This window comes from Echiichthys vipera (assembly GCF_963691815.1).
Source record: "Echiichthys vipera genome assembly, chromosome: 1".
Lineage (NCBI taxonomy): Eukaryota > Metazoa > Chordata > Actinopteri > Perciformes > Trachinidae > Echiichthys > Echiichthys vipera.
This window is the reverse complement of record NC_139826.1, coordinates 19969449-19996253: the sequence shown is the minus strand read 5'-3', so window position 1 is coordinate 19996253 and position 26805 is coordinate 19969449. Positions and strand designations below refer to the sequence as shown.

At 38.4% G+C, this 26805-nt stretch overlaps 3 protein-coding genes across 3 annotated transcripts; all 3 read left to right on the top strand.

Moving 5' to 3' along the window:
- The first annotated feature begins 302 nt into the window (after window positions 1-302).
- On the top strand, window positions 303-5140 carry mpc1 (mitochondrial pyruvate carrier 1). Its single transcript, XM_083929798.1, has 4 exons — window positions 303-476; window positions 2612-2708; window positions 2995-3127; window positions 4381-5140. The coding sequence occupies exons 1-4, from the start codon at window positions 402-404 to the stop codon at window positions 4403-4405; spliced, it is 330 nt and encodes a 109-aa protein (XP_083785924.1). The 5' UTR covers window positions 303-401; the 3' UTR covers window positions 4406-5140.
- A 1390-nt stretch (window positions 5141-6530) lies between these two features.
- kifbp (kinesin family binding protein) lies at window positions 6531-14487 on the top strand. The gene is made up of 14 exons (XM_083911534.1): window positions 6531-6992; window positions 7535-7633; window positions 8208-8287; window positions 8482-8540; window positions 8844-8968; window positions 9186-9279; window positions 9533-9645; window positions 9962-10111; window positions 10670-10744; window positions 11160-11322; window positions 11449-11623; window positions 11704-11889; window positions 12107-12293; window positions 13257-14487. The coding sequence occupies exons 1-13, from the start codon at window positions 6537-6539 to the stop codon at window positions 12243-12245; spliced, it is 1914 nt and encodes a 637-aa protein (XP_083767660.1). The 5' UTR covers window positions 6531-6536; the 3' UTR covers window positions 12246-12293; window positions 13257-14487.
- Window positions 14488-20590: 6103 nt separating this feature from the next.
- On the top strand, window positions 20591-25882 carry srgn (serglycin). The gene is made up of 4 exons (XM_083913745.1): window positions 20591-20883; window positions 22419-22560; window positions 24684-24931; window positions 25034-25882. The coding sequence occupies exons 1-4, from the start codon at window positions 20829-20831 to the stop codon at window positions 25135-25137; spliced, it is 549 nt and encodes a 182-aa protein (XP_083769871.1). The 5' UTR covers window positions 20591-20828; the 3' UTR covers window positions 25138-25882.
- The last annotated feature ends 923 nt before the right edge of the window (window positions 25883-26805 follow it).

Below are 26805 nucleotides of genomic sequence, written 5' to 3'. Positions count from 1 at the left end.
ATATCCAAGCATCTTGTAGCATAGCTACATCTGTGACGTTTTTAAAAAAAATCAATACGTCTGTAAATCGGTCCAAAATTCAATGAACAATTCGACTTTGAGATTTCTTTGTATGTTGATGCACGCCGCCTCTGCTAGCCCTGTTCCAAGATGGCGGCGCTTTAGGTACGCCCTCCCATTTTTGTTTGTATGTCTATGTTTATATATCTATGCTGCAGACCTACAGACCAGACAGACGGCCAACTGAAGTCGCGCTGCGTAATTGCGACAGTGTCGTAAAGCGCCAATGTTATGGTCGTAAATTGGCCCGGTCGTCCTCTGAGCTGAGTTTTCAGTCGCCCTTCAACACAGAAACAGTTCACTCCTTAGTCAAAAACAGACACCAGCCCGGCGTTAAAACCATGGCAGGGACGATCGCACGGAAAGCTATTGACCACCTGAAAAGCAAAGACTTCAGGGATTATTTGATGAGGTATGTAAGATTTTCGATTAGCACGAATGCTAAAGTGACGTTAGCCAGGTGGCTGTCGATATTAACTTACAGTTCGGCTGCGTTAGCTAATGTTAGCTAATGTGTCTTCTGTCTAACGCTAATGTAATTCTGTCTGTTCCACTGGCTTCTCTCGGTCCTCTGCTGCTCTTCAAGGACAATGTTGCTCTAACGTTAACACGTAACTTCAGCTGTTTCTACCGTTCATGCATGCGGCTGTAAATGGGGAGAAGACTGGGTGAACTCGTCTTTAAAAGACATTTCTAACTCAACTACATGGGAGGGATATGTTGTCAGTTCTATAAACAAACAAACAAACAAACAAACAAACAACAGACCTTAAAAATGGCTCGTAACATGATTGAAATGGGTATTTAGAATATGTAAATAAAATTAAGACTATAAAAAAGAAAGCTAAAATGATCCTAACATTGCAGGCAGACACAGAAATAAAAAGAATTACAAATACAAAAACATACGTATATATACATATTCGAAAATGAGTGGGGAAAAGTACAATTTATTTAATCCCACCCTACTCCTTAACTTGTAGTATATCATTATTTATAGTATATAATAATTATAATTTATAATATATTAATGACCACTTATTAATAAGATATACGTGAATTGTGAGAGGCTCTGACAACAGCATTAAACTGCACTGTCTCAAATCTGACACACTTATACTAATACTACTACCTTTTATTACGTTTTGACACTTTGTAAAGACGTTGGTTTAGGTGGAGGCTACATGATGCACATGGTGGAAGAAGTTTTCAAATCCTTTACTTAATAAAAACTTTCAATACCACAGCTTGAAAATAGTCCATCACAAGTAAAAGACCTGATTCAAAATGTAACTCAAGTAAAAGTATTAACAGCAAAATGGTAAAAGTAGCGTTCTCATTATGCAAAATAGCTTCTTTCAAAGTGTTTTATCATTATAGCATATTATTCTGTTTTATCTCCAAAACATGTATAAGAATTTTAATGTAGTTAAATCTGGATTAAGTTTTAGATATTGTGTATACTACGGCAGAATGGTAGAATAATACTGCATCGTATCATATAGAATAGAAATATAAAGTTGCATGAAATGGGAAACACTCAAGTAACATACAAGTTTATCAAATGTGATTAAATTCTCTAAGTTACTTTCCACCACTGCATGATTCCCTAGTGGTGTGTGCATTTTCCACAGATTAGCAGCATGCTTGAAATGTAAAGACTAAATAAGGATGCAGTGATGCAAGAGTTGATCTTTGTTTACATATTGATGATTATCTCTGGGTTATTCTTTTGAAGAATTTTGTCTGAAAACGTCTTTATAAAATCTAGTATAAAGTCAAATAAATGCAGTGTACGTGTGGGTAAGGCACTTCGGCACCAACTCTGTTGTGTCTTTGGCTTTCAGACAAAAAAAGGTTGTTTTTTGGATGGTGTGTTTGGCCATTGAGTAAATTGATCGATAAATGTACCTTTAGCTTGTGTTATGAACGCTTTTGTAGACAGTTAGCTGTTCATGCAGCTCCGTATTTTCATTCATGTAATAGAATGTTACCTCATTCATAATATTCTCATTTAGTAATGTGGAAATAAGGTCAATGATTGTACTCCCTGCAGGACCAAGGCGTTTTAAATGGTTCTCTTGTCATTTGTGAATTCATCAGGCCTGAAACAGACCCATGACCTGTTTTAGGCAGCAGCAGCTCTTTTGTCATCTAGCACATATTATCAGTATGACTTATCTGTATTTATGTTATTTTTCTCTTCTATGTGGTTCTGAAAAAAATCCTGTTCAACAGCACGGTAAGTACTCCTCCTTTCTGTCTGTCATTATGTCTGTTACTTATCTGTGTCTCGACTCCTCGCCACCTACTGGTTTATGTCTACCTTTGTCTTGTACTTAATATTGGTCCATGGTTTTCAAATCTTTAATGTTACGTTGTTCTGTCATCAGTACTTTTATTAATGGGATCCACAATAGCTTTTTTACTATGTAGTAATCCCATGAAAGTTATTTTATAGTTCTGTTCTACTGTACAACCAGCTAAAGATAAATGTCCAAGAGACGAGTCTAATGGTCCAGACTACATTTTGTCACTTTTATCTGCACAGCATTTCTGGGGTCCTGTAGCAAACTGGGGTCTTCCTATAGCCGCCCTCACAGATATGAAGAAGAGCCCTGAGATTATCAGCGGCAGGATGACCTTCGGTAAGATACACAGTCACATGTATGTACTGATAAACCTGGATTTACGCATACAGGGAACACACACAATACCGCTATCCTTTTCTAGTTAAGTTTGTTAGGGTTAGGTCTGCAATTTATCCTTTATCTCATGGTTGCTTAGAAATAAGAGAAGTAAACTACAGCTGCCATTCTTGTTAGGTCCCTTTGGATATTTTCTGTTTGAGCAGTAGCAAGAAGTGTCCATCAGTAAGTGGTTTCTAAGAAGACAATGCTGTAATAAACCTGTGTGTTGTCTCCCTCCTCTCAGCTCTGTCCTGCTATTCACTGCTCTTCATGAGGTTCGCCTACAAGGTGCAGCCACGCAACTGGCTACTGTTTGCCTGCCATTTGACCAATGAGGGCGCACAGCTAGTCCAGGGAGGTCGCCTCATCAAATACAAGTAAGCAATATTTTATGCTGTGATTTTCTGTTGCCAGTGTACACGGATCCTGTGTGATGAAACGCTGTTGGACAACATTTTTTGAAACTTCTCGTCCATATTTCCTCAAAAACGGTAGCTTTATGTGATGGTATTTTCAATTAGCTCTCCGTACACAAATAACAATCACAATGACTTCCTGTTTCCACCACTTCAGCATCTTTGCAAGGCTTAAGAAATATAAGGGATGTTTTGTAGGTGGCTTAGCAGACTACTATGTAAATAATTTTCTCTGTCATGAAGCTTGTGCGCTCAGGTTTATTTCATCCTTTTCTTTTTCGCTAGTTATTTGTGATGATAACGACCCAATATAGTAGTGTCTTTACAGTTAGTTTCAACCTGGTCTTTATTTTGCGACCGTGTCTTTTTGACGCCGTTCACCATTTCATTAATGGCTTAACTGAAGAGTTATGATAAAGAGCAAAGTTATTAGAGTGAATCTCAGAGTGACATGCCTTGATATGATGGGGAGATTTATAATAATAATATGTTATGGTTAGGTTGACAATAACTGATACAGTCTTTTAAATGAAGGTCATGGGATAAATTCAGGGTTCCCACATGTCCTGAAAAACCTGGAAAACAATTACCCAATTTTCCAGTCATGGAAAACGAGAGAAAAATCAAGATGTCCTGGAAAATTGCTTCAACATTCTCCTATGTTCTTTTAGATGGGAATGGACTACCAGGCTATCTGTCGTAGCTCTTCAAAACAGATCACATTGCCATCCGAAATTGTGAAAAAATTATGTTCAGGATCATATTAATGTTTAGATGATTGTTTATGGACGAGAATATTTTTGAACAGACAGTGTTGTTGTGGGAAAACTGTGAACACACCCTCAAGTCACGTCACATGGTAGCAGGTAGGATGACATAACAACTTAAGTGGCTGAAACTCTGAAAAAAGGTGCATGTTACATTATCCTCCAAATGTAAATATTAGTCAGTGCTGGCTGGTAACTGTCGTAGTTTTTAATATTAATATTATTCTTTAATTTATTTGTCATAGTTTATAAGAATATAAAAGATGATTTTATCCATGGACCGCACATCTTTTAAATCAGACTTCCACAGAGAGGAACATACGAGTGTATAGTGAAATTCCTGTCTCATACGAGCTAGATCATCACTGAGATGGTCCTGGAAAATGATCTCTAGAAAAGAGTGTGAACCCTGAGCATTGTATTCACTCTGTTTCTGTGTCATTACAGCATGGAGAAGAAGATGAAGTCTTAGTGGCAGAGTGAAGCAGATGTAAAACGTTGACCATGCTGCTCAACAACCGCCTAAACCTGGACACCAATAGTTATACATCTAAACATCATGTCTAATTATTGAAACTGTGGCACCCTTTTTAACCTGATGTTACCATAACTGATCATCCTCGTACAGTTTTAGTCACTTTGACACAAAATATAATGTGGGTGAATGTACACTCAGCTAACCAGTCTGACAGTTAGCTGCCTTGAAAACTGGCCTTCTCACACTTTTAAAATAGGCTAAAGAAATCATTATTAACCAGTCATCAAACACAGTGTCATATTTCACCATAGTTATATATTTTATTACTTTCTTAACTGCTTAGTAATTGAAATACGAATGATATTTCTTAGAGAACTTAGCCTGAGGTCAGATTGTGCAAATATGTCCACACCATGCTAAGCATAGGGACTTTCATTCATTAACCTTTATTTAAACAAAGTGGACACACAGAGAGCTAAGCTTTTTGTTTTTTATGTTCTGGAGCAAGATGAGAACAGTGTGTGTGAGGATCCTATTTGGCATGGTTTTATTCCGAACCCTATAATAAATAACTGCTTCTGTCAGTGCTGACCAAACATGTAGTGTGTGTTGTTGTCATATGTCATTCACATTAATTTATTGTCACTGTATAGTTCACATTATTTGTCCTTGATTAATTATCGGTAATTGATTCTCTGGGTTTGTTCAAATAAACCAACTTGAAAACAATTCCGTGAGTAATTGATTTTCTTGCAAAGATTGTTTTTCATGAAGTTCAGCTTTGCAATTGCCGTTTTAATTTGATTCTTGTACGTCTCAAAGTCCTGCTTCGATGTTTTCTGATTAGGTAACTTTTGCAATTTCATATTTCACCGGAGTAATGTCAAGGAGGTCACTGCTCTTTATTTACACTCGCCACATGGCACCGCAACCTAAGTCCCTTGTTAAATGAACCCTAACAACAAAGGAAATACAAAACGGATGAACAGGAAATGAATGGTTATTATGAATACACCCAAGCTTGAAGTGAAAACAATAGCTGAGAGCTATATATATTAAACATGTATTTTACTTAGCATTAAACAAATGGGAACTAATTAAAATTATTAAAACCAGTGTTGGAAATAGTATTTGAGATAATGTACTTAAATAATAGTATAAGAAATAAGTAGTATGTTACAAAGTTTTTTTAAAGACTCCATTGAGTAAATTTTTTTTTACTAAAAGTAGTACAAGTATTATGGATTCTATTAAAAATAATTTAAGCTCAAATTAAATTTTTGTGATAATTGTTTGTTGTTTTGGGAGAAATGCAGTGATGTAAATACAGTTTTTTTTAATTGTTTGTCTCAATTTGTTTTACAGTGTATCACTGACAACATAAAAAGCATGAACCTACTCATTTTGATGGAAAAACAATGTTTTTGAAGGCAGTTTTTGCTTTTGCTCGAAATGTTTAGAGTTTAGCATTTTGGGTTTAGACATGCAGAAAATGTGTGTAATCAATAAAAAAAATGTAGTTTTTTATAGTACGATAAATTGGCATTGAAATAAATGAGCTAACTACTTCTTTTAAAAAAAATTTTACAAGTTATATACAATCAAAAGAGGGAACATACAGTACATATCACAGAGAGAGAAAAAGCATGTGCAAATTGTGCAAAGACAGTAGAAAGTGCTTAAGTCCATGAGGTTTTTTTGTTTGTTTTTTAAAGTGGCTCCAGGTTCAAGGAGCTCTATGGAAGGAGCTGGTTCGTGTCCACAGCTCGTCTCCTCCGGAGCTCAGTGAGCACCTATTACAGTCTGGTGGAGGATCATTATGCATCAGGTTTTCCATAGTTTCATACCCACGATGCAGATGATCAGCTGTAACAGTTCTTTTTGTTCTGATGTGTGGCTCTTTTCAAGGATGCAGTACATAATAGATTTATAGGACAACTTAAAGTTTATCCCGTACACTTTGAGTTTGTCCCATACCTCCTTCGCTCTATAACAGTCCATTCAAAGATGCTGTTGTGGCTCATCATCGTTGCAGTTGCTAACTGCTTCCAAGCGGTGGCAGTAATGAAATAAAGCGAGCCCAGCTGTGGAGCAGCATCCAGTTTGGGCAGAGAAGAAGACCAACATGGCGTCCGTGAGCAGTGATGAGTGGAGAGCCGTTTGTGACAAATTCACCAACGCCCAGAACCTCACTGCGGTAGAGTCGCGAAACGACCCTGAAAATGACCCGTTCCGCTCCAAATACAAGGCCAGGGAGCTCCTCAGGGAGATATACTGCTCGCTTAAGAGTTTCGAGGCCGGCGAAGGTGAAGAGGAGAGCGGCGTAGAGAGTGGCGAGCAGCGGCCGACGGAGCCGCCGGTGGACGGGCAGAGGGAGGACGTGTTCAGTCGGGGCTTATGCGGAGACTCGCCAGCCGGACTGCGGGCCGCTAAACTCGGGGCTGTGGAGTACTATCTGGGCGTGAACCATGTGGACACAGAGGAGCTGTCAGCCGGACAGGAGCATCTGATGAACTGCATGAAACTGCTGCAGAGATGCAGAGCGTCGTCGGAGAATGTGTCGCTGTTTATCCATGTCAGGGTAACGTTGACGTTAACATCCCTTTAAAAATGACAGCGGTACAAAGACAACTGTCCGTTAGCTGTCAGTTAACGAAAACCAGGGTATTAAACCTTTTTTTTTTTAGGCTGAAGACCCCTTAGCTGAAAGAGAGACTGCAAATAGTGTATTAAATTGAGTTGCATATACAAACTGGGCCTAATAGCGAGGGCTAAAGCCTAGATACACAGCTTTTTTATGGTGCACACAATAGTTAAAAAACAAAACGTAGGAGCGACGAAGGCCTGTGCGAAAACAGTTTGTAAGTCACAGCCATTCCCCTTTTTACATCCATTAGTGTTCTTATAATTATTGGCACGATCCACAGTCCATAAGATCCACCAAGTTCATGATGAAGCCTTGTAAAGAGTCAATAATCAAGTTTAAACAATCATGTATTGCTCTGCTTCTTGTTTAAGTGTACTTGTTTGTATTGCATTATGTAAAGTGTCTTTGATTGTTATACAAATAGAATGTATTGTTGTTGTTGTTTATTATTAATGTATTGTCTGTTGTGCCAACAGAACCAGTTGGGTATCCTGTGGGCAGGTCGGGATGAGACGGAGACGGCTCAGGGATTCCTTGAAACAGCAGAAAACATATACCAATGTTATATGAAGGAGGTAAGGCTGGTTCCCTGTGTGAATGTTAATTTGAAGCTGCTACATTGACTGATAGATGACAGGGCAGGAGAGACTTACGCAGAAGAAAACCATCACTGCTGTCTATGTCTGCCAGATTATCTAGCGTCTTCATTGTCTCAAGTCGCCTGTAATCTGGCTGTCACGGTAAACACTAGGCAGCCTACACCATAGTGAGAAGTAAATTGAGATTTTGCACACTAATTAATCGTCAATTTGCCTCACCATCAACAGATGGAGTGTCATATGTCTCTCAGTATTATAATTGTATTTTGCTATTGATATTGTATTTTTCTACATTCTCTGATAAGTTTTTTTTTTTTCATATTATGCTAACTCTAGTCCTACCCTCAAATTAAGATTGAATGTGAATACAGTGTACGAGGTAGCAAAAAGGGAACAATTAAGTATGCAGCCTTATTGTTAGTCATAATGTGTTTCACTTTCTGTAACTGTGTTGATACCCGTAGTCAAAAGACAAATTGATGGACGAGTATTGGTTTCTTGAAACAGCAGGAGGACCACATTATGGAGCTATGGTTGTTGTGTTTTTCAGGACGGGAGTCCACCCACTGATATGATGGAATACTTCACTACTGAGGAGAACCAGCTGACTCATCAGGAAAGGACCAAGAGGTAACTTGTTATCTCCAACATCCCCATACAGAAGGCCAGACTTCCTGCCTGTTTATTTTGATACTATCGTCCCAAAATTTCTGATATGTTCAATCATCAAACCCTGAGTTGGATTTTCATCTTTTTCTGTTATGCTCTACCTTCTTCTTATATGCGTTCTCCCTTTCACTCTTACTTGAACTCACCTTTCTCAGGTTTGAGCTGGCCTACACTCATACTATTTACTACCTTGCTCAAGTCTATAAAAACCTAGGTGAGTCTGATCTTGTTTCAGTCAAGGAAATACAGCATTGTATGTATTGGTCTGTGTATATGAAATATTTTAAAACATATGTAAAATGACTCAATAGTTTTTAAACAGATATAAAGAACTATTATCTCTAATGAGTAGTCTTTTGAAGTTGCACCATATCCATCAATCTTCAAGACATTTCTGAAGTCCTCTTTTGAACTAGATTCATATTTACCTATGTGAATATAATGAAGCATAGTCTTGTTATGTTAATGTCTTGCTTTACATGATGATGGTTTTAATAACTAGTGCTTTGTCTCCCAGGTGAAACGGAACGTGCTGCCAACTACTGCCACAGCACCCTGCAGAGACAGTTAAAGTTAAACCAGTTCAATCCAGTGGAGTGGGCTCTGAACGCTGCAACACTATCACAGTATTACATCACTAAGGTAGGGCACTTATTGATAGAAATCAGTTGATTTAAAACCTCACATCTCAATGGATTGAGCGTGTCATCCATAGTGGTTTAACCTCTAAAGAAATATGTTGCGCCTTGCTTTTACACATTTTTTTTATTTGATTTTTCAGAGTCTTTACACAGAGTCAAATAATTTTGGTTGCATGGCAAGAACTTTCGTTGTAAATTGCGTAAATTTTTGTTTCTAGGGTCGATACATGGAAGGCAGACATTGTCTCTCAGCAGCTACTGTCATATCAGGTTTGGCAGGAGAGGTTCCTTCTGAGGCCGCAGCCCAGGAGAGTAAGTATCTAAGTCTTTAATTAATATACACATCAAAATAAGCCTTTCATGTGGCAATTTTCTTTGTAGTTGTTTAGAACTACCGACTTAAATTAGTCATGTAGGAGCAAACACAACTGTGTAGTGATCTTCCTCAGTTATTCCCTACCATCCTCTCTGACTCCTTCCCTCCCTCACTCCCTCTCACTTCACCCTGGTTTATCCATCATTATTTACGACATATCTTAACATCTTTTTCTCCTGTCTGCCCCAGGTGAGACAGAGAATGAGCGCAGGGAGCAGCTCAGGCAGAAGAGAGCAGATATTTCAAGATGTTGGATCAAATACAGTCTCAACCTCCTGCAGGACTCTAAGAAGCTGCTAGAGGTACTCAAGTCCTTACCTCTCATATAAACAGGGATGGCCACTGTGGCTAAAGGGAAGAGCAGCCACAAATCATCAGCTTTATCAGTGGACAGCCCAAGGAGAAAGAAGTTTGCACCAAAAAATATAGCACCAAAGATGATGCTTAAATAAAGCGATTTTAAGGATAATCACTGAAACTTAACTTTGTTTTTGTTATGGCTAACTGTATATCGGTGTTTTTTCCTGTCTAACTTCCTGTTGGTCTCTGAGATGAGCTCTGCATAATTATATTAAGTGTGTCTTTTTACATTATTCTTCAATGTGTGTTGGTGAACAGGACAGCATTGGGGAGCTGGATACTGATCGTCAAGATGAGTTGAAGAGAGCGAGGAGACATGGGGAGGAGGCGGAAGAGAAGGGCAGGAAGAGTGCGCTGCTGTTTGGCTCTGAAGACACATTCGACTCCATTGCTAGCCTGGAAGAGAAGGTCTTTATGCTGTGTCTGATGATACTGCTAGTACTACTAATGGTGTTTTTTGTTCTAATTATTAATGTTACGGACCGTGTTATACTGGTTAATGGACTTGTACTTATATGCGCCTTTTTAGTCTTCTGACTACTCGAGGCACTTTCACCCATTCGCACAGTGGACACCTACATACCATAATCTAACCATCCACAAACCCATGCGCAGCACGAGGAGCAATTCGAGGTTTAGTGTCCGCATGTCGAAGTGAGGACACTTCGACATGGGGACCTGGAGGATCCAGGGATCGAACCTTCCATCCTCTCAAATGGAGGACGACCCACTCTACCTCTGACGGCTGAGCCACAGCTGCCCTGCTGTGGCTCAGCTGCCCCGCTGTAACTGCTACTAGTTATCAAAATTTCAGTAGAAGAACTGCTTCTCTTTTAATACAAGATTTCCATCTGATTCTATCACTCCGTATCCATAATCAAACAGTAAATACTTTATCATCATTCTGCAATTAAATACTCAACCCACTGTAGCAGATAAGATCAAACTCAGCTTTCTGTGTTTCAGGTGTGCTGTTCGTTACCGCTGGACTTCACTGAGGCCAGAGCTGTATTTCTAGTGGGACAGAATTATGTCACACAGGTACACACACACACACACACACACACACACACACACACACACACACACACACACACTGGGTTGGACAGACTCTGTTTACTTGAATAAGAGTGTCTTAATTAATCTGACACACACATGCACACACAGCAGTGGAGCACAGTTCAATCCTATGTAGCTGGGTTATTGGAAGTTATCATACCAGCAGATTACTGACTATTAAATCTAATTTAATTTGAAGGCCAATTAGAGAAAATTGTCAGGAGCACAAAACCAGGTTATTGGTTAGGAAAAAGATCTGATGAGGAGTCCTTCATCCTTTTACTTCAGCCCCATAGGTATACATTTGAAAAAGATCCCCAATCGTTAAAACCCACAATGTATAGATTCTATTGCGAAATATGGAAAACTGTCTCCATCCTTTCACCCACTCTTGCAGGCCAAGGAGTATTTTCAGATGGACGGCTATGTGACAGACCACATAGAGATCTTGCAGGATCACAGCGCTCTGTTCCGGGCCCTAGCTTTCTTTGAAGAGGATCTGGAGCGGCGCTGCAAAATGCACAAACGCAGAGCTGACATGCTAGAGTCAGTCTGCAATGGTACTGTGCTAACTGTGTTCCTGAGATGTTTTTTTTTTTAACTTTGAGCATTTTTATAAAATAGAAAAAAAAGCAAACGTCTATACAAGGTGACATTATTAAATCTGACTCTCTGTTTCTCTACAGACTTGAACTCGCGGTACTATCTAATGATTCGCAGACAGATGATGTTTGAGTTGGCTGAGATCTACAATGAAATGATGGACCTGAAACTGACGCTGGCCAACAGACAGGCTGATACACAGTCTTTAGATAACCACACCATTAAGAAATTCAACCATCTCTGCTCTGCCTCTGCCAAGTGAGTGTGTGTCTTTGTCTGTCTGGGCATCTACATTATTTCAATTTGAATGATTTGAAATACTCTGTGCTCTTCCCCAGATACTTCCAGATGTTCCTAGACTCTCTGTGTTCTCCAGAGGGGAAACCTCCAGAGCACCTGGAAGAGGAGGTGCTAAGACCGGCTCTGGTGGCCCGCTTCAGATTGGCCCGACTCTACAGCCGGCTGATCAGCTCTTCGCCTTCTGCTCAGCTGGAAAACCTCGACAAGTCTCTGGAAAACTACAAGTAAGAAGATATATCTATCGTGTTACATCCAGACTTTCAACTTTCTGGGTTGCATGTTAAAAGATGTGCTCTCAACAGCAAGAATCTATTGTACGACAGCCATAGGTTGATGTTGATGTAGAAGCATAAGGTGTGCTTTACGGTCTACGTGCTCCCAGCCATGTCATGTTGATTGTCTGTATATTGTCATCACTTTCACCCTCCACCTGTTGTCTAGATACGTGGTGCAGTACTGTGAGGCTCACCCTGGGGCCGGAGCCGCTGCCGAGACAGAGCTGGAGCTGAGTACGGAAATGGTCGGCCTGCTCCCTCTCAAAATCAACTCCCTCAAAGCAAAGATGTCTGCAAACAACTGAAGGATGCCGCTGTTCGCTGACTGACTTGTTGTTCAATAAAAGTTTCAGGTAAATAAAAAAGAACCAGTCAGTTTAAATTCACCACCTTTTAATGGATACTCCCAATGATGAGAGAAACTGGATGGCAGAGTGACTTATTTGCATTAGTGCTTTCACTTTTGTGTGCAGTGGGCATGCTTTCACAAAACACATGGGGCATGGACGCGACGCGGCACCCCTCTGAGTAGGTTAACTGTATAGATCTTTTTATTGGAATTCCATTACGAGGTAACAGCCTTGGTCCTTAACTTCCTGTCAGCTGAAGTCGTTCACATTCACTGCAACAGGAATCAAACCTGCACACATTTAGAATGTTTGTTAACAACTTTGAAAAGGGTATAAGTAACATAAAATGCTATCTTCCTTATGGTATAAAGAAAAGATGCAATTCATTTTCCTTAATCACTCACTTGAGGGCAGGGAATAACATTTTGGTAGCACATCAAACATATTCTGAATAGAAAATATCTAAATATTACACAGGCTACTTAACATGAAAATAAATTGGGCATTCTCTCATCTGCGACATTGGAAATATTAATAGCAGAAGCATAAAAAATAATTCCTGAACAGAAGAATACAATCAGGGCTCTAGACTGTTTTCACTAGGAGCACTGTGGCCCCCAACTGAAAATTGAAAATTTTAGGGGTGCAACCAGAAATTTTAGGGGCACACAAGGTAAATCAATAATGGATGCAGAAATTAAAATGTGCTGTTTCAAATTCAGTGTCACATTTTTATTGTGCTCTTTTGAAGACGATCTTTGCTCTTTGAGAAGTGCTCTTCTCTTTGAAGTAAAATGTGTGGTCAATTTGCTTTAAATTAAAATAAACTCTTCAAAATGAATATGAAAATGTCTTTCTAATGTTGCTGAGAAATAGTTGAGAATGCTTGATGAAATCTTTTTAACACTTTGAATTGAATGGGAATTCACCCAAACCTGTGTTTCTCTGTTTATGCTTCCTAACCAGAGCTGTGTGAAGAAACCGTTCGCTAATATGTCAGATGCTCCCTTTCCTGCTTGGACTAAGACAGTCTGCTGACATCCTTGTGACAGATATGTACATAACATTTTTATTTCCTTTTTTTGTTTTATTTTATTCTATTCTCTGTGACTGTAGTTTGATTCATACTTATTCTATTGGTTTTCAGTGTTTCCCCTAGGTTTACAGTGTGGGGGGATGGCGTGTAAAAATCACCAGACAGAACACAATTATGACCATTATTATTACGCTCTTTTTAAATAATTGTCCAAAAGGTTCAAATAATGTTCCCTAACGGAAAGTTAAATCAAAGTTAAATCAAAAATCACTTTTCGGTTTCAAGCACAACAAAATAAAGAAAGAATTTCAGTTCAACAATTTAACAAATGATCTTTGAACAAGTGAATCTCCAATGCTTTCTGAGAATTGTAAACACGCAACCATGTGGAGACAGAATTTACATGCTGTCGTGCAAATAAGATGAATAACATATGGCTGTTTAGTTTGTTTACTAATAGGACAAGGTATAGAGATGTTCTATAGGAAAGGGATCCTTAAATGACTCCTGTTGTGATCTGACGCTATTCAGAAAATACAATTTAATTAAATTAACTTGACCTCCAAGTTAATTGAAAGTCAATTAACCAACGGCACCCCCGCCCCCCTAATATAATGGTAGGGGAAACACTGACATTGAATGAGCTTTTATTCTGTGTAAAGCACTTTAGCACACTGAAATGTTTCTTCAGCTGCTTTATGTCTGATGGTTAAAATAAAGGTTATGTCCTACTCTTACCAGGGTTAGTGTAACCATGGTGATAACAATGGGCAGCCAGAGTTACAGACAGTAGAGTTGACCTACTGGCAGATTGTTGCGCCCTGAAAATGAGATGCTTGTCATAAAAATCATCAGAAACGACTGTTCCTGTGAATTTAATTGTGTTGGTTTATGAGTTATAATAATCTGCATGATGCCAGCTTTATTCAATTTAACCAGTGTGTTTTCTTCCTGTCTCTGAGGAATCACAGCATCATCTTGTTTTATGCACAGCAGATATTGTATGTAATGATAATAAATCAATGAAGTAATACGCTCGTCACAACATGAGCTTTTTTTTTTATTACTTGTAAAGTGAATCTGTATTAAATGGGTCATCTGTATTTTTCTCTGGTATATCTTTATATAAGAAGCAGATCAAGTTGATTTAATGACTGTTGGTTCTGAAGTAAAAGGCTAAAATTATCTAAGTTTGGGGCTCAGATGTGTTTAGGAACCTCACAGTATATTAAATGACTAAGAAATGTCTAAAACTGTCTATTAAAACCAAATAATCTATTAAAATGACTGTTCATGTGATGACCTCCCATAGACCCTTTTCATGGAATTCCATTGCTAGGCAACAGCCTTGGTCATCTTAACTTCCTTACAATGAAATAAACTGGGACACATTTACTGTGGAGTGTTTACAACTGTGAAATGGTCTATAAAAGGTATTTCAGTTTACATCCGTTCGTCAATTAGGTCTTTATATTGTTGGTCTCCCATAGATGTGTCCTGCATCTTTCCTGCATGATATAATGATCCTCCAGATAAATGGCTGGCACATTCCCTCCACAGATCCAAACACATGCAGTATGTCTGATCTATTGGGTAGATACCGTCTCCACCCATATTTGTTTTCATTAGTCCAATATGTGAAACAGATCATTGTCTCTTTTTTTGCATTGAGCCTGACTTACAGTAGTTTTTGCAGCTAAACAGAAATGTGTGACAAAGTTCAAGACGGCAGTTTTCATCAAATACTTAACACAAACATACCTCCTCCATACAAACTCCCCCCCCCCCCACACACACACACACACACACACACACACACACACACACACACACACACACACACACACACACACACACACACACACACACACACACACACACAAACACACACACAGCATGCAAGACAAAATATTAATTGTGACGTAAATTGCAGTCCGTAACAAAACATTTTTTATGACTTCTTCATGCAAAGGAGACTATTGCAATGCAATGCATGCATGAGAACCTGCCATCCCTGCTTTCATTTATGCTCCCACTAACGCTTCTGATGCTTGTCAAAACGTGTATTGACATACCCGCTCAGCACAAGGCACTTGAAACTAATGTCGTGAATTGTTTTCTTGTAAGCTCTGCTGGCAAACTAAAAGGGCTTACTGGAAAATCCACCCTTACACAGAAAACATGTACAGATTCACAGTTCATACAGAATACATTCATATTCATGTTGGCATATCTAAGCCCAACTCTGTAAACTGACAATGTCACTAACGTGTTTATGTAAGGTTAATTTTTATCAAGTGCCAAGAAAAAACAGTTGACCTGCGGTTTCTGTTCTGATGGTTGCGATTCACATAATGCCAGTTTTGAAGTATACTGAGCACGGACATGAAATCACTTTAAATGTCCCATATTGTAAAAAGGGAGTTTTCCATGCCTTTCTTAATAAATATTTAAATATATATATATATATATATAAATAAATATTCATTTATTTATTTATTTATTTATTTATTTATATATATATATATATATATATATATATATATATATATATATATAATAAAGTAGGTAATGATGCTATATAAATACTGTAAAAGTATCAAAAAATGTTCAATCCACAGAGAAATGCACACAGCCTGTATTCAGATACTGTTGTCAGGACTTCTACAAATGATCGCTACAATGCCATTCCCCGGCTGCAATGACGATGCTGAGACTTGAAATACTGAAAAAAGGGGGACTGGGATTGCCTCCAGATGGCTCTCACAGATGTTCCCCAATATGTGAAATACATTCTTTTTTCATAACCACATGCACACATTGACAGACTGACTTACAAAAAAAAAAACAGAGAAACGCTGCTCAGGACGCCATTACTCCAATTGATTTAATGAGTAATTTAACTCCACGATATCTTCACATAGAAAATACTTGGTTGCTGCTGTATTAATGCTCCGAATGTCGATTACAAGTCCTTTAAAAAGACAGCTTCTAAAATGGAGCATTTCAGATGAGCAGTATGAGATAAATAAGTGTTTTTTGAACATTAAATGTTACAGAACAGATCTTAATGAGATTATGTGTGTCATTATTAAAACTTATAATAATGATAAAACAATAATGATCCTCCAGTAGATAAGAATGCTAACATATATATTCCCTACACGGATCAGTAAAAATAAAAGATTTAAAGTGGTGGGGTTGCAACTGTTTGCAGGGATTTTTCTTTTTCTATAAACCTGTGATGTGAAATTCCCTGATTTACAAGAGACGGTACGCAGTTTGCTGAGCAATGCAGATTTTTGCACCATGAAAAGGTTGAATGCACAACAGTTGTCCATTTCATGAAGTCATACATTTACCATATGTCTTCAAATTAAAACTGTTTATGTTAGCGTATTGTGGTTATCAGTCACTGCTCCACTTCCCCTCACAACGGTCTCTGTCAAGAGTGTGCGTGTGTGTGCGTGTGTTTGTGTGCGTGCCTTTGCGTGTGTGTGTGTGTGTGTGTGTGTGTGTGTGTGTGTGTGTGTGTGTGTGTGTGTGTGTGTGTGTGTGTGTGTGTGTGTGTGTGTGTGTGTGTGTGTGTGTGTGTGTGTGTGTGTGTGTGTGTGTGTGTGTGTGTGTGTGTGTGTGTGTGTGTGTGTGTGTGTGTGTGTGTGTGTGTGTGTGTGTGTGTGTGTGTGTGTGTGTGTGTGTGTGTGTGTGTGTGTGTGTGTGTGTGTGTGTGTGTGTGTGTGTGTGGGAGGTTGGGCAGGGTAGTGTGTCATTTACTGAAAGAAAATGATAGCAAATGATGTTACCACTTCCTGCAGCATCATATCTATATATATGTGTCAGCGAAAAACAAACAGTTCTCTCTCATAGTTTAAATTCTTTATTGGCATGAAAGTTTAGAAGGAACAATAATTTTAAAAAGTACAATAAAATTCACTACATAACAAACGGATCAAGGGTTTGTGTAAGTAAAACTGTGTGTTTCTGTGTTTGTGAAGATAATTATTATTTTCTCTCTCTCTCTCTCTGAGTCTCCTTCTCTTATTGTCTGACACAGACAAGAAAGGCATGAGGAGCAGGAAGAGAAAGACGAAGAAGAGGAGTAAAAGGACCACAACGACAGTCTATGAGAGGAAGGAATGTGGTATTCACCCCACAGGACCACCTCCGTCTCTGTCGTACAAAAACTCACCACATATCCGACATAGTGCTGGAACACATACACACACACACACACACAATTTTGATTCAGTGTGTGTGTGAATAAAAATTAAATTTAAGGTTATTCAGAACTACTCTTCATTCATATGTAGAGGAAAAAAAACATTTTTCCATGAATTCTTGAGGAACTGCTTTGATTTATAATTTTGCGTTTGTTACATAGATGACAGTTTAGTTTCTCTTCCTTAGTTGGTTGTTTATCCGATGAGATATTTTATTTGTTGTGTTTTTGTGGCTATAGTGTGTATAAATATGTTTGAGTGTATGTGTGTGGAAACAATGAATAGAGAAAGACTGGCTTACATTCAGGAGGGCACGGTGATGTGATGATTAGCACTGTCACCTCACAGCAGGAGAGTTCCAGGTTCGATTCTGGGCTGGAGCCCTTCTTTGTGGAGTTTGCATGTTCTCCCTGTGTCTGTGTGGGTTCTCTCCGGGTTCTCCGGCTTCGTCCCACAGTGTTAGGTTGATTGCTTACTCTAATTGAATAATCATTTTAGAGTAATGTGAATGTATTTGTATATCTCTACGTGCCCTGTGATAGACTGGCGTCCTGTCCAGAGTGTACCCCGCCTCAGGCCCGCTGTCAGCTGGGATCGGCTCCAGCCCCCCTGCGACCCCGATAGCGACAGGCGGTTGAAGATGGATGGCTTTTATTCAGTGGTTCTCTCTTAAAAATAATGACAATTTTGTTTTAGTTTAGCCCGTGTACCATGCAGAAAAGCTGGGTTGTGTAGCATCAATGCACCCTGCGATTAACACTGAGGGTGAGGTGCAGTGAGCTGTGATGTGAGATCAAATGGTTGATTTGTACAAAATGTGACAAAACCACAGGAGTTATCTGCTTAACGGTAGTTCACAACAACAAATAAAAGAAACAACACTCATCAGCAACTAGAATTCAGGTGTTAGCTACCCTTATTGAGTTTGCTTTATGTGTCCTAGTTTGTTTTATTTTAGTACATTTTCAAAATAAACAAAAATGAACTGGCATTGTTTGACATTTTTTCTAAATTGTGATCACACAACCTATCTCTCCTCATGACATGCCATTCTGTGCGCCACAGCCCCCAGGTTTATGCAATGAACTAAACAGTCCACAAGCTAATAAAGAATTGTTTACTGTTTAGAATAAAATAATCTTGCAAATGTTTTCTGGTGCTCACTTTGAAGTCCTCTCGTTTATGATGGAAGAAAAGAAAGGGGGTTTGAAAACAATCATATACATAATATGGGACAGAGTGCAGCGATACAATCAATGTCTGTTTATCGATTTCCTTTTCAAAACACCTGCATTAGAAATATCACATTTTTTTCATGATGATCATAAGTGGCTTCCTAAAGGTTGATCTCTCCTGACCCAAGGCTTCGTTCTTAAGTGACAGCTGTGAAACTGGGACTATAACTCTGATGATGCACTTCTGATGAATTCCTCTTATTCTATGATATCTCACCACCATTAACACTTCCTCAGAATCACATGCACATTGCATTACATGCTTGCAACATGAGTTACAACGCTGCATTTCTTTTTCCATGTCTTCCAATTCCAACTCCTCGCAGCTCAGGAGCAACTCTGAGTAACGTCTGAGTCATTGCTGAGTTAATCTAAATACATTTCTTCTGCCCGAGGCACCGGGACGCAGGTGTTCCACTCTTGAACTGTCCCAACTTGTGTTTACCAGCGCAGTCTTACATCACAGAAAGAGAAACACACAGATACACACAAACATGAGAGTGGTGGAGGAATAATGTTGATGCTTAAGTAAAAATAGCAACTAAATCTTTGAACATTTTAAAAGAAGTTAATTTTTTTACTTTATACACTCATACACAGGTTAATTTACAAACTATATCATATCTTAAAAGCTGATCATAAATTTCATATTATTTTTAGAAAAAAACTAATATGTACTAAATATGTAAATGCATGCCAGCAGAATAAAAAGAGCATTATTTCCAGTACAATATAATGTAGCAAAAATGCAAGTAATGTATACTATACCTTATACTTATATATTAATATATATACGTATAATACATATATACATTCAACCCCTAACACACATAAAAAAAGAAAGAAAAGAAAGACTTTTTTGTGTTTTGGATTCTTCACAACAATTTTTCTTCAGGGACTTTTGACCACAAGTAAATGAAAGTGAAGGGGTGATTCGATAATACCTCACTGTCAATTTAATTATATAAAATGAAGTGAAGTTGGCTTTACTGGCATCAATATATCAATCAACCAACCAATCAAACAGTCAGACTTTATTTATATGGCGCTGTTAATTAATTTCAATTGTGAATTTGAATGTGCACGGATATCAGGGGAACAATATTCAGAATCAGAATCAGAATCAGAAAAACTTTAATGTCCCGCAGACGGGGACATTCTTTTGTCACAGCAGCAACAGAATATTACAAAGCAGAAACATATTACAAAATAAGATAAAATAAGTTAAAAGATTTTTTTTAAAATAGCAAAAATAAGCAATAAAGTTAAATTTAAAAAAGGGAAGAAATAGAAATAGAAATATATACATATTCACATGATAAAGTGCAGTTGTTCTTGTTTTGTTTGTTTTGTAAATAATATAGTATTGGATAAATAAATGAGTAAATATGACCAAAATCATCATCATTACCAAATCATCAAGAATAATATATAACAAGGAGATAAGGAGAATAGTAAACAAATATATAAAATAGAGAAATGGTACACACACACACACACACACACACGCGCGCGCAAACACACGCACACACACACACACACACAAACACACACACACACGCACACTAATAGAGCGTAAAATTGCTTTTCGCATGGCTTGAAAGCGAAGACTCAGTTGCATTAACGTGAAAGCAGAAGCTCTCGTCTCGCTCCCTTATCTCACTACAAAACCAACCCGCAGCAGCCAATTAAGACAAATTGTCGCTTCCTCTCACTCATGATTATCAGAAACACAGATTGAATCTTCTGGTATTTCCTCAGCCCGAGTACGCAGTTACGCAAACTGCGATCTGATCTGTGATATTTGAGGCTGCTAATGCGAAAGTTTCCACTGAGGATGTTCAGCCACTTTCTGCACAAGAAGACTTCAGGAAACCATGACGCACTCAAGAGGGCTGAGCTCTTTTAAGGGGGAGTTTGGCTGTCTGAGTTCACCGTTTACACTTATTCTCTACCACAAGCTCAATAAGCGGCGTTTTGGGAAGGAGTGCCTTTATATTTCCCTGGTGTTTTTGTTAAAAAAAAAAAGAAAAAGACAAAGCTGAGGATGAAAGTGATTCTGTTCTTCGTTATTTCCTGCCTCGCCGTACATAACGGAAAGGGTGAGTCGATTAAAAAATACATCAAATACTGGGACTGTTGTTACGGACGCAGTGGACTTCATGTGCGCTTTTTTGGACAGGTTGAGGGTCAATGTCCTGTCATTATTAGTGCTTTCTCGGGATTTCAGTATCAACAGTATCAGAGTGAGTAACTCAAACTGGGGTCCGAGGGCCGCCAGCGGTCTTGGACCAGAAACTCTTTGACTCTCGGTGTCAGCAGCATAATGGGGTTACCGTACGTGACCATGACTCATTATGTCAACGTCAGGTTTCTCTGTGCTCACTGAGCTGATGGCGGGCCTACATGTAGAAAACACACCTCTAAAGTCTTAAACTGGCTCTCTCTTACCAAAACATGTTGCGATGAGCAAACGTCGACACTTTGAGGTTCATATGTGATAAAATATGCTCTAGTTAGTAAAATAAGGCGTTTCGGTTTCCGAGTGAAGTTTCCCTCTGGCTACATATAAGGGGACTTTCTGGACTCTCACCGTGACACAGATGCTCTTTTTTTTAACAGAGAGGGAGGAAACTACATGGGGAAAACCCTAATAAATTAAGAAAAAACAATATTTACAATAATAGCAGTATTATAGACTCTGCTTAAATCTACTTAAAAGTATTTATTAACCCTTGATATCCAAAGTGTAACTCTAGGGACATGTGTTTATAATCTGTATAGTTGGAGACCACTGATGATATTCTCTAGTTAATGTTCTAATTAAAAAAATACAAATAAAAGCCAGTTGCATTGGCTCTGTACGTCATGTAATTATTGGATTTAGCCAAAAAATGAAATGATACAAATTGCACCTTATTGTATTATAGGTGTCACATAACAGATGCACTTGACACCAACACATGCACTCAATCAACAGATCGTAATCCGTTAATACTGGGCCATTATTTCCTTTTTAGTGACACCTTTACACTCCCTTAAATACTCTTACTGTCCATTTTACAGTTTCAAACTACTTGTCACAGGAAGCCACCCATCTAATTACATTTCCAATTAAATTATATTAATTCAACTGCCAGATCTCACAAGCCTATGTGTTAATTGGTGGTAGATTACCTTTTGCAATGGTCTCATTGTGATGCAGACATGTTCAAAATATTCAAAACAGGAAATGGGTATTTTAGCAGTATACTTATACAAATTAAGTCCATAAAAAGTTCAACGTCAGTCATCAAACAGTCAAGATCCCCAGATGATTAACAATGAAACATTTAACAGAGGATATTAGAGGAAAATAATGCTTTTAGCATCAGATAATCTCCATTATCAATTACAACTGTGATGCCCTTACTTCCTATTCTTACACATTACTGAAGAGAATAACTGTCACTTTACCCTGTTGCAGAAAAATGTTGAAACACTCCAAATATGGAACTAGTAAACCCTGATTGTCACACTGAACTGATCCAGATGAGCAACTAGATGTTGCCCAAGAACACTCTGACCGAAGTGAATTGTTGCATTAAGCGCTGCATTTAAAAAAAAGTAATCAAACATCACCTCTGTCTCTCTCTAGGTGCACCTCAAACTGCTGTGTATAAGTTTGTGAGATGTAATCCAGAGGGCGACCAGGCCAACTGTGTGACCCAAAAAAGTCCAGAAATGGCGTGGAGTCCAGATCTACCAGCCAAAATGCCTGCTTCAGCTGCACAGTATCTGTAAGTATCCATGTGTGTGTGTGTGTGTGTGTGGGTGTGTGTGGTTGTGTGTGAGAGAGAGAGAGTGTACAAGCTTAGGTGCGCCTGGAAAAACAAAACACCCATCTTTAAGATAATATATTGTACTTGTACTGTCAGGGTATGCTGACGCTGCATTGGACCAGTTACCTTGGTTTACAACACACACTCTGTTTGCGTCTATCTTTGTGTGTGTGTGTGTGTGTGTGTGTGTGTGTGTGTGTGTGTGTGTGTGTGTGTGTGTGTGTGTGTGTGTGTGTGTGTGTGTGTGTGTGTGTGTGTGTGTGTGTGTGTGTGTGTGTGTGTGTGTGTGTGTGTGTGTGTGTGTGAGTATATAAGTGTGAGTTAGGTGGCCAAGAAAATCCAAAATAGAAGACAATGTGGCGGGATAAAGAAAGACAGAGGGACTGACAGAGAGACTGCAGAGAGGATAGAGCTGGGGTAGTAGGAAAGACTTAAAGAGTTCATGGTCTAGTTCATATTGGCACAGAGTACATAATTTAATATAGATATAGATAATTTAAACTCACTAACAGATTATTTTAAGGTATATTTTGTATGCTATGGGAAAGCCTGTATCACAATCTTGGTCTTAGCCTTCAGTTTCCTCTTTAAGGGTTCCTCTTTACCAACATCAGCCATATCAGCTAATGACCTTATATTCAAAAAAGGGAAACTTCAGAAATAAAATACCACAAATCATATTTCATGCAGATGCAATTCAGCTGCGATGCCGTTGAAATCACAAAGTGTGTTTTGAATAGATTTAATCAGCTGTAACATTATATGGTCATCACATAAATGACAATGTAAAGTCCCAGATAACTGTATAAATACCACTAATATATAAAATAAATAAACAATTTGAAAAGGACGGTTATTCTTATGGATTGTTTTTATTGTTAGTCTGTGTCTTATCTGGCCACCTACATCACTTCAGCAGCCCTCCCTTTTGCAGCTCGAAACAGGAAGTCAGAGGGAAGTGTCGAAAGGAAGTGAGCTGTGACGCCTGGTGGGCTGCTACTTCTGGTCTATTGTATTGTATCTGCGTATGTGCCACTCTAGTCTGATAGTCTGAGGAGTAGTAATGGAACTGGAAACTGTGTTTTATGACCTGACTGGATTATTGCTGAATTCTTTACTTTAAAAACAGGTGATGCAGTATTGGTGTGGATATGTATTGCCCTTTTATCCCCCAAAAAACGATTTAAAGGTCCTGTACAAACAAGTGTTTTCACTTATTCTGGGTAGTTATACTTCCACTTTTTGAAGTTGAGGTGGAAGAGAGGTCATCAAAATTCAATAAAATGTTAAAGGTATAACACAGAGTTAATAGTTAGAAGGAGGGTCAGACAGATGTCAATCAAGCACATCTGTACACACCAACACAATCCTCAGGCGAGGTCTAATCAGGCGAAATAAGTGAAAACACCTTTAACAGCCTTTAAGCTGTGACTTCATGATTGATACACAGCTGGTATTTATTAGCTACTGTTTCCCAATGCCTCTGCCTGCTCCTGAACATTATCATTAGTATGAAAAATATAAACAAAGCAGCACCCAACTCCAGACCCTGTTTGTTGTCACTGTCACTGTGCAAAATGATATATGTGCAGCAGGACTGACTGACAACTAACAATTATTTTCTTGATTAATCGTTTGGTCTATAAAATGTCAGAAATGGTGAAAAATGTTATAGGAGATGTATTGTGGAATCATATATGATGAAGGGAAGTCAATTCACAAATTTGTGAAGCAGAAACCAGTGAATGTTTGGTATTTTTGCTTTAAATATGACTAAAACTATGAAAATTTGCAAACCAGGTGGGTGTAAAATGAGGAGTGAGTAGTCTCCTAAGCATGTCTTCCGGGGATGTTTAAAGCTAAAATTGAAAACACTGCACAAGTTTAGCTACTGCAAAGCTCATGGAGTGTCTAATACTTAGTTTTGAAGTATGCGTTACTTTGTTGTTATGCTGTGAAAATGTCACTTATGCTGAGGTAACATGAACAAGTATTATTTACTGAGATGATGAACTTCTAAAAACAGACAGCTAGATTCTCAATTAACATTTTTCCATTTCTGATTCTTATTCTGTTTCCAGAGAGGCAGAGCCTGAGGAGGATGAAGGTCCACTGAGTGAGGAGGAAGTGGAGTTAGAGATGGAAGAGGAAGAAGAACCGATAATGAGCGAAGAGAGCGAGTCACCAGTGGAAACTGCAGATGGGTCTGGAAGTTATGAAGGCTCCGCAGCTGAAGGTCTGTCCATGGCAGACTGGGCCTTTGCACCTGCTGAGGGTGAGACAGGCTCCGGTGAGTCCTGGACAGAGAAAGACGGGGAGCGATACAAAGGTAATTCTTTTGGGAAAGAGTTGCATGGATTCAGTCGATTTCTAGGTCCTTCTTTCTTTCAGCTCCATGTAGTCTGATCTGTGCATGTTTTTCTGCTTGTAGGTGGGAATAGGATCGGCATGAGGCGGTTGTTCCCTAGCAGGTCTCTGGTTGGTGAGGCAAAACCAGCAGAGCAGGAGCTGAGAGAAGACCACCTTCTGCTGTAGACTGTACCTCATCTACTTTAACACACACACACACACACACACACACACACACACACACACACACACACACACACACAGTGTCTATTCAAATAGTAAAACAAACATTGCATCACCACCTGGTGGTGTAAAACTTACTCAGAGATTGACAAAGGCCAAATATATATAAATATATATGTAATATGGTAATACATAAATATATATACTCAGTGCCAAAGAACATCAGTGAAAAAGATGTGAAATTAAAAGTATGATCTGCATAAACAAGACATATACAAACTTAAGTTTAAGTTGCTAGTGACTTGTCGTGTTGCCTTGTGGGAAAAAAGTTAAAGTTGGAATGTGCTTTTTATTATAAAATTTGAAATATACAATAACATAATTGTAATACCAGTGCAATAATATGACGCCTTTGTCTACATATTGCTCACTCTGTAAAGCCATCTTTTTTTAGCTATAGGCATGTGTTCCTTTAAGACACAAAACAAAATTGTATTTATATTATTTTATCCCTTTGTCTCAATTGTTGTGGCACTTTACATTTATTATGCAACTTATTTTGGGAACTTCTGGTCTGGAAAGTTTAACAAGAGGATCTTGCAAAACCAAACCCCTCAGGAATGAATTCACGCAATCTTAACCACTGTGAGTCGAAATATATTCAAAATATGTATCGTGCACACGCATGTATAAGATGCTCTGTGCTGTCCACTTTGCATTTGACATACAATAAAGGATTTTAACAACAGCGACGATTGAATTTTCAATGGATGTGATCAAAGATGTCCTGCTATCTGTTCTGTTAACTGTTTTTTTAAATATATTTTCAGTTATAGCTGTCATTTCTTTGAATTTCCCTTTTTTTGTTGCATGAATATTGAAGCTATATGACTGTATAAATATACTTTTCTAAAATAAAGTGAATATGTTTGTAATGCATTACTAATCCTAAATACTTAGACGTTGACATGTGCATTGTAGATTATGTTGTTACTGATATAAAAGATGAATATAAGATGGGATAATACACTTTGAGGGCCACAGCAGCAAAACACCAATACAATTAACCTGTCTGAGTTCCTAATTTAAAACAATTTTGCACAATAAACAACACAATACCAATCTTTTAAAGGGAAAAAGCATGACAATTTGGTCCACATAGACTTCTGTACTACTGACTGTGAAGAGTTCTGACAATGTGACTTCAGTTTTGACTGATGCATGTTAGCAATAAAATAAAAAATAGAATATTGGCCTAAAGAATTGTATGACCAGACTCTATTTAAAGTGACATAAGGATTGTGTTGTTCGCACTAGAATTAAGTGAGGGTCGTAACCAAGCCCCCAAACAGCGAATTCTAGGTTTATCCAATAAGGAGGTGCCAAGAAATGCAGTTTGCTGAGTGGCCACTGGGGAAAGGTTTCATATTAGAGCAATTTCTCATTTACCCCCATGTTAAACAGGCCGTTTCACAGCATAAATAAACCTTTTTAAGGCCTGATACAAAAATAAAGTCTGTATGTGTAGGTCATATCTCCATGACAACACTGAGGGGGGTGAATTTTTTGCACCAGGTTAGTTTTTGTTCTATTGGAGGTTAAAATGTATGAATAATTAGGGGCGTGGCCTCTTAAAGGACCCTCACTTCTCCTCAGAGGCTAGTTACAACC

Coding starts and splice junctions, on each gene's coding strand:
- kifbp (XM_083911534.1), top strand. CDS start 6,537: ATGGCGTCCGTGAGCAGTGATGAGTGGAGAGCCGTTTGTGACAAATTC. Junction 9,646..9,961: donor ACTCTAAGAAGCTGCTAGAG/GTACTCAAGTCC, acceptor GTTGGTGAACAG/GACAGCATTGGGGAGCTGGA. Junction 10,745..11,159: donor GACAGAATTATGTCACACAG/GTACACACACAC, acceptor CCACTCTTGCAG/GCCAAGGAGTATTTTCAGAT.
- srgn (XM_083913745.1), top strand. CDS start 20,829: ATGAAAGTGATTCTGTTCTTCGTTATTTCCTGCCTCGCCGTACATAAC. Junction 20,884..22,418: donor CGCCGTACATAACGGAAAGG/GTGAGTCGATTA, acceptor GTCTCTCTCTAG/GTGCACCTCAAACTGCTGTG. Junction 22,561..24,683: donor GCTTCAGCTGCACAGTATCT/GTAAGTATCCAT, acceptor TTCTGTTTCCAG/AGAGGCAGAGCCTGAGGAGG.
- mpc1 (XM_083929798.1), top strand. CDS start 402: ATGGCAGGGACGATCGCACGGAAAGCTATTGACCACCTGAAAAGCAAA. Junction 477..2,611: donor GGGATTATTTGATGAGGTAT/GTAAGATTTTCG, acceptor TTATCTGCACAG/CATTTCTGGGGTCCTGTAGC. Junction 3,128..4,380: donor GGTCGCCTCATCAAATACAA/GTAAGCAATATT, acceptor GTGTCATTACAG/CATGGAGAAGAAGATGAAGT.